This window comes from Hypanus sabinus, chromosome 2 (assembly GCF_030144855.1).
Source record: "Hypanus sabinus isolate sHypSab1 chromosome 2, sHypSab1.hap1, whole genome shotgun sequence".
Classification (NCBI taxonomy): Eukaryota; Metazoa; Chordata; class Chondrichthyes; order Myliobatiformes; family Dasyatidae; genus Hypanus; species Hypanus sabinus.
The window spans coordinates 160,206,553-160,220,115 of record NC_082707.1 but is presented as its reverse complement, the minus strand read 5'-3'; the positions used below and the strand labels follow the sequence as shown (position 1 = coordinate 160,220,115).

The following is a 13,563-nucleotide window of genomic DNA, read 5'->3' as shown; positions in this document are numbered from 1 at the left end:
CTTTGTTAAATGGTTTCCCATTCTCAATTTTGTAGAATTTTGTGTTATAGTCTCCTCAATCCTGATTCTTTGCAATTTAAAGCTATAAGTTCATTAGAATAGTTTCATACTCCCTGGGAGTCATAGTACATCAACAGAAGGTAACTGGCAGATTACCATTGTTATTAGTCCAAACACTGACAATAAATGCATTTATCTGTCTGGGAATTCTGTAGAATCAGAGTTCCTCCAGCATTTTGTGTTTGGTGCTTTGGATTTCCAGCAACTTCAGATTTTCTCATGTTTGGAATGGTGTTCTGAACTGAAGTTCATCCACTGACACTAAGCCACAGACCCTCAGTTCAACGCAGAGCCGAGTCAGCTTCACGGAGCAGAGAGCTAAACCAGCCCATCCCTCGCCTCAGGCTCTGACACCCTGTCCTTTCCAATCTGGCCTGGTGCTAAAATTGGCATCCAAACATTGGGTTTTGTTGCTTGGATACGCTCTGGGGCCTGGACCTCGCCACCTCAACTTGGGCTGTATGCAACCTTTCCAGTTCAGTCTGGTGCTTAAATTGTCGTCCAAAAATCGGATTCTGCTGCCTCGCCTTGGTTCCGTTGCATTGTATCGCCTCCAAGTCCAAAGGGAAGTTATATAGGCTATTGTTGGTGGTGATCGTTTAACAGAAAAAGTGTGATTAACAAAGGATTTAGTTGATTTTTTTTGTTTCATTGGCTCCCAGCTAGTAGTTGCTGAGGTTCACCAGCGCCATCTTAAACCAGAAACCAAATAACAAGTTCTTATAGACATTAGTCAGAAAACTCAAAGCTAGACAAGTTCTCACAAAGTCTATGAAAATTACAGCTTAATGTAATCACTTCCAGGATCATACATTTCAGCCCATATATCAGCATTCCCTTACCAGTGACTGCCCTCTCCATTAAGTCCTATAGCAAAGAGTGCCAATGTTGATTTAGTCAATTACTTCCAATAGATTTGAATTTGTACTGCAAATTTTCAACCAAAATCTCATCCCCAAGTGAGACTTCTGCTAAAGTGCAAATTTCTGGAGTTTCTGTGTGAAGTGAGCCTGAATTATCTAGGACCCAGCACTTCTCTTGCTATGCCAAATACGGTAGTGTCGTAAGTGCAAACCCTGGACTACGTCCCAGCAAAGTACATCAAAGTATTAATACACCAACCTGATTCTTTGAAAACATTATTTGCAAAACAGTGTTAATTAAACATCGAAATGTTGCAAAAAAAAGATCTCGTAACAATATGTGAGTGCTTAAATCTCAACTTTTACTAGATTCAACAAAAAAAGTTTGTTACATGTTGGAGATAATAACAGTTTTTATATTCTCATTTGGATTACAAATATTTATTCTAGTTACATTCAGGATTTTTGGAACTAATTATTTGAACTATCTCCTGCTATCACGATTCTTGATTCTTCCTATTTCTATCCAAAAAACTTCAATGCATCAAGCAGTTAGTTGCCATTAGTGCGAACATTTCTTTCGGCAATATTTGGTAATCTGCACAAGGCTGAGGCACAGCTTGGTTTTACTTTCACAGCGGGATTGCTGTGCAGTACTTTAGGAGCTGCTGCTTATCTAACAGCAACAACCTCAAGCCAAATTTCAATTTAAATAAATAGTGAAAGGGACAGGTTAAATAAAAGATTTAACTTTTATTTAAAATAAATGCATTTGTACATAAGTTTCAAAAAAACAAACGTTAGGCTTCACTGTTTAGGACGTCCATGGCACAACGTCAGCTACAATTAAACATGATAAAATTAAGCAAGGTTCAAAAATTAATTCTTCCATTGAAATAATTTTTTTACTATTAGCTATGCCGGTAAAAGCACAACCAAACATAATACATTGTAAGCACATTAACTGATGTGATGCTATAGTTCAAAAACTGTACAATTATATAAAACTTGTTTTTACATTAGTTACATGAAAAACCATACTTCATATAGCATTACTTCATAATGTATTGGAAATATTTCATAATTGAAGTGAAAAAGGTAACTAATGCTGGTGATTAAAACAGCTTCACATAATACTATAAGGTGTAAAAACAATGGCAAAGTACAGAATGTAAATTCAACTAATAACCAGACGTTTTGGTATGCAAGCTAAAACAATGAGCTGTGTTCATTGATTTCCAAAAAACTACCCTCCTTTTCTACGTCACTATAGTAGTCCTGATTTATGTAGGGGATTATGATTTGTTTTGTAAAGGTCTTAAAGGCACAACCGCATGCAAAGTTTGATAAATATTCAGTTTTTCCTCTCCTAGGCATACGCTTCATTGATAACTTACTTAATAAACTGTACGGCTGATTCCAAGGCTGTCATGAAACAGATTGCTGATGGGGGATCTTTCAAGGCCACTTGCCAGATGAGGAGAACTTGCCAGGCCCAAAACACAGTAGCTTTGTTTGGTAGCTAGATACTAAGAGGTGCTCCTGTTAGTGCACATACAGTGTTAACTGATAAGTAAAACAACAAAAACATGGTAAAGGATTACAGTACAACGCGCTTACTGGAATAAGCAGCTTATGTCGAGTAACAGCACTCATTAAAAAAGACCTTCAATGGCCTGAACAAATCTTATAAGGCATTTGCTGTCACATCCAGCCGCTGGTAAGCTTAAAGAACATATCTTCATCCAAGCTTTCATTCTGATCCTTAGCCCGCGTCGACAGGAAGATGTAACCACCAATGAACTCATGAACTACCTTGCAGTCGATATCTCCACAGATAAAAGAAAGCCTAACTTCATCGGCAAACTCAACAGTTACCTAAACATAGATTGGGAGAGTGCAATACATTTTTAGCATTATAGGTATTATATTCTCACCAAGATTTCAAGTAGTTCTGCCAAATTAAAAATATTTACTTTACAGTTCCTTTTGTTGTTGGCTTTTGATCAAGTTGAATGGGAAAAATGCAGTAACAACTCTTATAGAACATTAATGCTAATGGCTTTTTCAATTTTTTTTCCTAATGCAACAAGTAAGAAAATCTAATTAAAATTGTTTGTCGCAGAACATTCATTGTGTACACTGCATTTTGGAACATTATCTGAAAGGTCATGGGAAATGACAGAAAGCAGACAGATTTCGTACACAGAAAGAAACAATCATTATTTTGTTCTCACACAAATCGCTTTCCATCTTCTACACACCCTCCCCTAAAAGGAAGCTATATTAGTTATGAATTTTGCAAATGAATGTTTTAAAGGTAGAGACAAGATCTATTAACACAGCAGCATAATCTCACTTTTCCGCTGTTGGACCACTACATTATTTTGCAACACTACTGCACAGTACAGGCTCTTTGGCCCACAATGATGTGCTGACCTTTTAACCTAATCCAAGATCAATCTAACCCTTCCCTCCCACAGAGCCCTCCAGTTTTCTTTCACTCATGTGCCTATCTAAGAGTTTATTAAACGTTCCTAATGTACCTGTCTCTACCACCAACCCGCAATGCACTCCATACACCCAGCACTCCATACAAAAAGGGATTCCACATCTAACACCCCTCCTGTACTGTCCTCCAATCACTTAAAATTATGAGACCTTCATCTCCCTCTGTTCCTCAACACTCGTCAGTGCCCAGCCATTAGACAGTAAGACATAGGAGCAGAATGAGGCCATTTGGCCCATTGTATCTGCTTTGCCATTCCATCATGGCTGATCTATTATCCCTCTCAACCCCATCCTCCTACCTTCTCTCTGTAACCATTGATACCCTTACTAATCAAAAACCTATTAGTCTCTGCTTTATATATATTCATTGATTTGGCCTCCCCAGCCTTCTGTGGCAATGAATTCTGGATTCACCGGTTTCTGGGTAAAGGAAGTCTCAATTTCTCAGCTCTGTTCTAAAGGAATATCCCTCTATTCTGAGGCTGTGTCCTCTGGTCCTCGACTTCCCCACTTTTGGGAACATCCTCTCCACATGCACTCTATCTGGACCATTCAATATTTGATAGGTTTCAACAGTATTCCAAGTGCAATTTAACCAATGCCTCAGTATTGATTACATCCTTGCTTTAATATTCTAGTCCACATGAAATGAATGCAAACATTGCACTTCCCTTCCTTACCTCTGACTCAACCTGCAAGTTACCCTTTAGGGAATCCTGCACGAGGGCTCCCAAGTCCCTTTGCACCTCTGATTTTATTTTCTGCCCATTTAGAAAATAGTCTACACTTTCATTCTTTCTACCAAAGTGCATAACTTGCAATACTGTATTCCATCTGTCATTTTGCCCCTTCTCCTAATCTGTCTGTCCTTCTGTAAACTTCCTGCTTCCACAACACCATGTGCCCCTATGACCCTTTGTATTAGCCACTTCCACTCAATCCGTGCCTCCTATCATCTTATACCCCTCTATCAGGTCTCCTCGAATCCTCCTTTGATCCAAAAAAGAAAAGCCCTAGTTTGCTTGACCTTTTTTCAGAGACATATTGTCTAATCCAGGCAGCGTCCTAGAATCCTGCCATTAACCCTGTACCCTGTCCTCGTGTTCAACCTTCCAAAGTGTATCACTTCACACTTCTCTGGAGTGACCTCCATCTGCTGTTTATCAGCCCAATCTGCATCCTGTCAATGTGCCATTGTAAGCTATGATAACCTTCTATACTACCCAAAACAGGACTAACCTTTGTGTCATCTGCATACTTACTAACATACTCTTCCAGTCCCTCATCCAAGGCATTTATAAAAACACAAAAAGCTGGCGCCTCAGAACAGATCCCTGATGAACACTTACAGTCATGGACCTCCAGGCAGAATATGCTCCATCTACAATGATCCTCTGACTTTTGTGGGCAGCTGAATTCGTGCAGCCAACTTCCCAAAATCCCATGCCTCCTAACTTTCTGACGAGCTCACCATAGGAAAACTTGTTGAATGCCTTACTATAGTCCAAATAGAGTACACCGACTGTTCTGCCTTTATTTATATACCAGCTTCTATGTACCTTATTAACATATGCCTCTCAAATATTCTACTTATCCCTGCATGCAGCCCAAGTGAGACCCTGTCATGTCCTCTCTCACCCCCATTCAGGGTCCCAAACAGTCCTTCCAGGTGAGGCAACACGTCACCTGTGAATCTGCTGGGGTTACGTTTGTGCCTGATGCTTCCTATGCAGCCTCCTCTACATTAGTGAGATCTATTATAAATTGGGGGAATACTTCTTCAAACACCTCAGCTCCATCCACCTAAAGTGGAACCTCCCAATGGCCTAACATTTTAACTTCAATATTCATTCTGACATGTTGGTCCACGGTCTTCTCTTGTGCCACAACGAGGCCACCTTCTTGATGGAGGAACACCACCTTAAATTCTGTCTGGGTAGCCTCCAACCTGATGGCATTAATATTGGTTTCTTCTTCTGGTGAAAGCATTCCCCCCGCACCCCCACTTCTGGCCTCTTACCTCTTCTCACCTCCCCCTGTGTCCCCTTCTCCTTCACTTTCTCCTATGGTCCACTCTCTTCTCCTATCAGATTCCTTTCTCTCCAGCCCTTTGCCTTTCCAACTCAGTTGGCTTCACCTATCATCTTCTTGCTATCCTCCTTCCCTCATTTATTCTGGCACCTTCCCCCTTCCTGTCTTGGCCTGAAATGTCAGCTGTTTATTCATTTCCGTGGATGTTGGCTGACCTGCTGAGTTGTTCCAGCATTTTGAGTGTGTCACTTCAGATTTCCAGCATCTGCAGATTTTCTCATGTTTATGATTCTATTCTTATCTGCTCACAAATCCAGTTACTCAGACATGGCCTTCTCTGAAATTAACCAAGGACTTAACAAGTCCTTGGTTAATCAGGAAACTCTCTAAATGTTGCCTAGTGCCGTCACTCAATTCCTTCTAATAACTTGGCCACTTGTTCCTTGTTTTAAATGGTGCATTATTAGCTTGTGGAGAGAGTATATATAGAAAAAAAGATGATCAGCATGTTCACTATTCTTTCCTTGGATTTTCTCAATAGCTTGAGTGAGTAAGTTTGTTGATTTTCCTGGTTAGTCCAACACTGCACTAACTTTGTCCTTAATTACAGCATTTGCATTGTTTCTCTCGTGAAAAAAGTCAATATAAAAATCTTATACACTAAAATATTTCAACTTAAATTTTGCAATTTGCACGTACTATACTAATTCTGATTTACTCATATGACATCTCACATTACAGACCATGAACAAAAGTCAACATTCAAATATAAACAAACATAGCATTTAAAATAATGATTCAGCACATTTCTAATTAATCATACCATTTTGATCTCCCAATTTACATTCCACTGTTTCATGTTGCTGAACCTCCATGTCTTGATTGCATCTCCTGTGCTTGAATCCATCCTGATCAACCTATTATAGGCTATGCCAATCAGATCATCTTTCTTGCTTCCTTGAAACCTAAATTGCAACATATTGCATAACATTTTAAAGTAAAGGGCAGCTTGATGGCAGCAAACATTATAAAAAGTATCTGAACAATAGGAAAACAATACTCTTGGAAACCACCAACAAGCAGCCACTTAACAGATATTAGGTTTATTATCAAGAATTAATTACCCAGAAAATCATATATTTATCTGCATTAAATAAAGCAGCAAGACACTGGGGCTAGCATGAAGTACTGAGCTGCAGAGGATTGAATTACATCAGTACTCTCGAGCACCAAAGCCTCAAGCAATTATTAACTACCTGACATTCAAGAAAGCAGCAAATTTACAGTTTAAGTTACCATAAGTATTAGAACCATAGAACATTACAGCACAGAAACAGGCCTTTTGGCCCTTCTTGGCTGTGCCAAACCATTTTACTGCCTAGTCCCACTGACCTGCACCTGGACCATATCCCTCCATACACCTTTCATCCATGTACCTGTCCAAGTTTTTCTTAAATGTTAAAAGTGAGCCCGCATTTACTACTTCATCTGGCAGCTCATTCCACACTCCCACCACTGTCTGTGTGAAGAAGCCCCCCCCCAATGTTCCCTTTAAACTTTTCCCCCTTCATCCTCTGGTTTTTTTCTCCCCTAGCCTCAGTGGAAAAAACCTGCTTGCATTCACTCTATCTAGACCCATCATAATTTTATATACCTTTATCAAATCTCTCCTCAATCTTCTATGCTCCAGAGAATAAAGTCATAACCTATTCAACCTTTCACTGTAACTCAGTGACCAAGACTGCACACAGTACTCCAAACTCGGCCTCACCAATGCCTTATACAACCTCACCATAACATTCCAACTCTTATACTCAATACTTTGATTTATAAAGGCCAATGTACCAAAAGCTCTCTTTACGACCCTATCTACCTGTGACGCCACTTCTAGGGAATTTTGTATCTACATTCCCAGATCCCTCTGTTCTACTGCACTCCTCAGTGCCCTACCATTTACCTTGTATGTTCTACCTTGGTTTGTCCTTCCAAAGGGCAATTCCTCACACATGTCTGTATTAAACTACACCTGCCATTTGTCAGCCCATTTTTCCAGCTGGTCCAAATCCCTCTGCAAGCTTTGAAAACCTTCCTCACTGTCTACTACACCTCCAATCTTTGTATCATCAGCAAATTTGCTGATCCAATTAACCACATTATCATCCAGATCATTGATATAGATGACAAATAACAATGGACCTATCACTGATCCCTGCGGCACACCACTAGACACAGGTCTCCACTCAGAGAAGTCGTCCTGCACTACCACTCTAGAGCTTCTCCCATTGAGCCAATGTCTAATCCAATTTACTACCTCACCATGTATACTTAGTGACTGAATCTTCCTAACTAATCTCCCATGTGGGACCTTGTCAAAGGCCTTACTGAAGTCCATGTAGACAACATCCACTGCCTTCTCCTTCATCCACTTTCCTGGTAACCTCCTCGAAAAACTCTAATAGATTAGTTAAACATGACCTACCACACACAAAGCCGTATTGACTCTCCCTAATAAGTCCCTGTCTATCCAAATACTTGTAGATCCTACCTCTTAGTACTCCTTCCAATAATTTACCTACTACTGATGTCAAACATACCGGCCTATAACTTCCTGGATTACCTTTAGAGCCTTTTTTAAACAATGGAACAACATGAGCTATCCTCCAATCCTCCGGCACCTCACCTGTAGATACTGACATTTTAAATATATTTGACAGGGCCCCTGCAATTTCAACACTAGTCTCCTTCAAGGCCCCTGTCAGATCCTGGGGATTTATCTACTCTGATTTGACTTGATTTGATTATTAATAGAATAAATACATTGGTATTCATTATTCCAAACTAAAAGTTAACACAAATAGCCTTATAAACTGGAAGACTGCATTACTTTAAATTTTTTGACAGAAACAAAAATTTCTCTTCAGAAAGCTGATCAACAGCTGGGACAAACAACTATCACAATCATGATTTTCTAGTATTATTTTCTGTTAAATTTCTAGACAATTCTAAGTATAGACTTTTTTGACATTCAGTGTTATTTCAAAGACTTCCAGTAGTCGGCTATGAATGATGATGCTCTCGTCATCATGTCTATATCGGACTGTGGGTCAATAATAACTTCCAGGATGGAATGCTACAATATCTCAAAAGAAAATTCCCCATGGATGATTACTGTAAAATAATGAGTTACTGTAATTGCTGCATTAAAACTGGACTGTAATTTTCCAGGGAGTTTCCAAAAGTTGCATCCCTCAAAAATGTATATTTTCCTTCTGACCCCATTACTGACCTTCCTACTGAAATTGTACAAATCATCCCCTGCTTAAGTACTTTCAAAAAAAGGAGACGCTATATTAGGGTCAAAGTCAAAGTAAATTTATTTTCGAAGTATGTACAGACTACCATTTACAACCTTGTGATTCATTTTCTTGCAGGTGTTTCAAGGTTGTGTGTCTCATCAAACAAAAAGGAAAATTACTTGCATTCATATTTAAAGCAAAGATCGATGTCAGTTTATTGATGGCCTAAGCTGATGAAGCAGAATTATGCATGCGTCAACAAAGTCAGATGCAAATACTTCCAAGTATTGGAAATGCAATTCAAACTAGTCACTAGGAGAAAGATCACGCATCCTAAAGTCAGATTTCTATTCTTCCTTTTCCTTGACAGGTTAAAAAGTAGTCGACTTGCTAGTTATTAGGTAATTACTGCAAGGCAGACAGTACACCCAGTGTCTAGCCAATACCGATTAAAAATCTACTGGCAAACTTCAGTCTTTTCTCTTTCCACAGGTTTGCCAATCCTAACAAACACTTCCAGTATTTTTGCCCTTTATTTAAGACTTCCAGTATTTGAAGTTGCTTGCTTTATCTAAATATAAGAACACCTTTGTCACACACCATGTTTATCACCACTCTGTGATAATTAACACTGTTCATTTGCTGCAATTTCCGCCAATTAGTCAAAGCGTCAAGGGATGCACTCAAGATGTGAGACAACAATCAAATGACTTTGGATGGAACTAGCGAAAACTTAGTTTCATTGTGTGTCAAATGATTGTTGTGATGCATCTAGCATGGTCGTGTAGTTGGTAGTGCTTACGACTCTTACTTTCAGTTTCCACCACTGGCTATCAGTTTCATGAAAAGAAGAGCTGAATGTGTAAGTCTTTCCCTGCCAGTACATGGCCTCTCCAACAGCAAGCCTCACGTCGTCCCTCCTCAGCGGTGTCACACGGAAACTGACACCTTTCGGACTTAGGCTGAATTATAGAAGACAGGGAGGAGGTCAGGGCAATGCACATGGAGCACAAAGGCCCACTGGTGTGGGGACACGTCCTGGTGCTTGTGAACCAGATCCCCAAATATGGTTAAATAGCTGTCTTGTGGGCAGGCCCAGGACAGCGGAAGGCTGTGGGAGTAAACCCAGAATGAAAATCTGGAGTGGAGTCCCTAAGATGGCTGGAGGTCACTGAACATCCTTCCAGCAGCTCCTGCGGCCAAACTGGTGCCAAAAGTATTGCTTTGCTTTCCTTTGGACTATACCAGCGAGGCAGCGCGGGGGATCTTGACGACTGGGCATCCCAAGATCTCCACACCTTCTGCCGAAGCTTGTGCCCTGCAAGGGTCATTTCACTGTTACTATTCAACTAAATTTCCATTGTCCTTTGAGACAGACAGATGCCATCAGTAGCCTTAAGTCAGGATGCTGCAAACAGGAGAACTGTTGCTGTGTGGTGTCAATAAGGAACAAGAAAAAAGTAAGGAAATTTAGAAAATGTTCAATGCTAATAAAATAGGATTTCTTTTTCATTTTGATGCTTCAATTCAGCCAACTGTTTGAGGAATGGCATGTCCTAATTTCCTTTGACAGAAAATAATTAATTATACTCAAAACTCCACTTTAATATATTTTTTGAGTAAACCAATAAATATCAACTTGCTTATGCTTCTGTGATATATTTTAGAGAAAGGCCATGATTATTTTTGGGTTGTCTAGTCAATTTTTGATTTTAAAACAACACATGGAAACGAGCACAGACCCTTGTTCCATCTTTGGAAACCAGTTAGATGGTAAGTTTATGCAGCTGCTGTGGAATAAATAACATCATAAGTTGGTACATACTGTACCTTTCTAAAGGATGGGCAACAAGCATACAACATCTCTACCGAAACAGTTGTTAATAATTTGTGGAAGTTTTGTTGTTACCTTGCAATGAAATGAGTGATGCCAAACTCAGGTAATGATTGCCAGGCCTGAATAAACCTCATCTTTGCTTCAATGAGACTCATCTGAGCTACATTTTGATGGGCCTCAAGGATTCTGGCAGAGATCTGAAAAGGAATAAAATTTATATTAAAAAAAACATTTTTCATAGTTGTACCAAGGAATAGTTATCAGAAGAGCACTGAACAGTAACAAAAACTAAAATAAGAGAATGGCAAAAACCTGAGTAAAGGTTAACAACGGAGACATATTCAGGACTGCAAAGTTAGTTTTCTTTTGTTAAAAAACATTTAGCTCAGGAAAACCTTCCACTGTCATGTGATCAAATAGATCAACAAACAGGCAGTTGTACATTCCCGCAAACAGTCTTTCATTTATGTTGATGGCCTTTAACCTAAAGATTTATTTCTTAGGCCTCAATGTTAAAAATGGGAATACATCTTGATCTGAATTCTCCAGTGTCAAATTCAATCTGCATTATTCTCATTTACTGATCGTTCTTTGTTTCCAAGTTTGGATCGAGTGGAGGTTTTCACTTCAGCATTAACACTTAACAATTCTGACATACAAGGCAGCCCACACATACAGAATACACAACAAAACATTCTTCCCATCACAGAGACCAAACTGACCACTTACCAAGTCCCTTACATAGCCTGGCTGAAGAGGGCAGCATGAAGAGGGCAAAGGAAGTTGAAAGAAAATGCAGTAAGAATAAGGTTAAAAGCATCACACAAACAGTTTGTCACACCCATCCATCTGCCTCCCACCACTCAAAAAGATCCCCTAAAGCAACTAAATGATTTACTCATACAAGTGAAGTCATTAAAAATGCATGTGATACATTGGACATGTTATCTTACCATCAAAATCTCATTATTACTAACTGGCATGGGGCTGACACCTGTTTTTGAGGAACTGTCATAAACTCACAACTTGCTAGAAGTTTGCTAAAGAGTTTCTATAGCATTTGCATTTCCCGGATAGTAAGAAAGTGAGGAAAATAATGCTGTTTAAGATGTGTACAACCCTATGGAAACAGTGTCTGATTACCATTCTGTGTTGAGATTATTACTGTTATGATTGGTTCTCCTCAGTACAAGTTAAATTCTACGTTATAGAAACCAATGTTGCAATTATAAATGCCTGTCAATGAATAGCACACGTCAAGATGAACCTGATGAGTTAGCTCAAAAAATAGAGGGAGCCAAAATTGTAAAAGATATGACAGACATTCAATAATAATAATGTTACAATTTATGTCAGAAGTGATAACATGGCATATTTAAGGAGAGGTACAAAAGGTCAGAAATGAACTAAAACAGAAAGCAGGTCAACAGTTATCTGGGGTGGGGGTGTACACATTATATCTTTTGGAAGAGAAGGCTGAGACTTTACTTGATATATCCAACTTTTCCTTCAATAAGCAAACTGGATTTGCACTAGAATAGCCAATAATGTTCCCTTTTCAAGAGGAAGAGACTGAGAAAATTAGAAACAAATACTAGTTATGGGAACTATTTACAAAAGGTAATAAGCATTAGAAATATGTACAACAGTTTGAAAAAGTCTATCCAGCTATAAATATAAATGGAAACATTGGCACAGCTTTTGTTAAGAGTACGATGGGTTCTGGATACCTTAATCAACAAGATTTAAATTAGAAAGCACTTAACATAGGGTTTTCACGATTAATCCAAAAATAGCAAGTTTAACATCCAGCAGATCTTTAAGATATAGGGGCTATTTCTACAGGTTTTCCTCTAAGGCGAGATAAAAAGATTTAATAAGTGGAGTGCTTAATTTATGAAGTGTTTTTCCACTATGAACTTGGACAGATCATTTCTTCTCCTTGGTGTGCCAGTTCTGAAGGTCGCATGTTCAACAGTCAGTTAAAGCGACAAGAAATGCTCCATTGTGCTGAAGTCACAAAGCTTTGGAAAGATTTCCTCCAGAGAGAGGAAGAGCCACAGCCAGTACTTCAGAGAAAAATTGGATAAATACTTGAAGCAGAAGATGACAGCAAGATCACTTCAACACATACTTTGCTGGAACCCTCCTCCATGTCTTGTTAACAGATGACAATCAGCTCATATAGATATTAACCGCCTAAATAGCCTCACACTGTGCATGCACTTCCTGCAATAGTGAAGCAAACCCAAAACCCAGCTGTCAATCTGACACTGCACTGATCTCTGGTGACTCACTGATTACATGCTCACTGACTCACATAGACCTCCAATCCAGTAATGCCTTAATTTTAAAATATTCAACACTCATGAACAAATCCTTCAATGACCCCACCCTTCTTTCAACTTTATATCCCATTCTCTTCTCTTTATATCTCTGTCTTACTCCCTGTCCACAAAATGCATTAGGCTTCAACTTACAACCATGCTTTCAGTTGGAAGTTCTTCCATAAAACTTTTCATGATATCTGCTTCTTTGACCAGCTTCTGATTAACATTTATAATTTCTCTCTATGTGTTTTGGTACTTGATTTTGTTTGATAATCCTCCTGTCTATCTCAATAGAATATTTCTGCACTGGCAAAGCTACTTTATAAATTCAAGTTCCTGAATGGGACAAGTACTCTATGAAATAGTGGGCATGAACACCTTAGGTCAATGTATTAGGTATCATACCTGCACTCTTCTGTATTAATCTAGTCGCCAATTTAGTACACGGAAACTAATTTTAAAATTCAGAAAATGCAGTATTTTCTGTTCAACATGTAGGCAACCTTATTTCCAATCATTTAATACAAAAGTTAAAAAATAGCTCGCACATAACATTTAACAATACTTTTATTAGTTCACAATTAGGCCAAAAAACTCCAAGACCAAGTACAGGAACTGAAGGTCATTTATCACAA

At 38.9% G+C, this 13,563-nt stretch overlaps 1 protein-coding gene across 6 annotated transcripts in view; it reads right to left on the bottom strand.

Annotated features, from left to right (window-relative positions):
* Positions 1 to 1,264: 1,264 nt before the first annotated feature.
* The window catches only part of fermt2 (FERM domain containing kindlin 2), a 147,034-nt gene continuing 134,735 nt past the window's right edge, over positions 1,265 to 13,563 (bottom strand). For 3 of the 6 annotated variants that reach the window (XM_059957831.1, XM_059957859.1, XM_059957839.1), the window contains 4 exons: positions 11,328 to 11,348; positions 10,671 to 10,795; positions 6,289 to 6,430; positions 1,265 to 2,801 (listed from right to left, as the gene is read on the bottom strand). In XM_059957831.1, coding sequence (XP_059813814.1) covers positions 2,628 to 2,801; positions 6,289 to 6,430; positions 10,671 to 10,795; positions 11,328 to 11,348 — 462 coding nt within the window. In that variant the 3' untranslated portion in view covers positions 1,265 to 2,627. The remainder of the gene's footprint in view (positions 2,802 to 6,288; positions 6,431 to 10,670; positions 10,796 to 11,327; positions 11,349 to 13,563) is intronic. The other 3 variants (XM_059957874.1, XM_059957849.1, XM_059957866.1) reach the window with 1 other exon arrangement.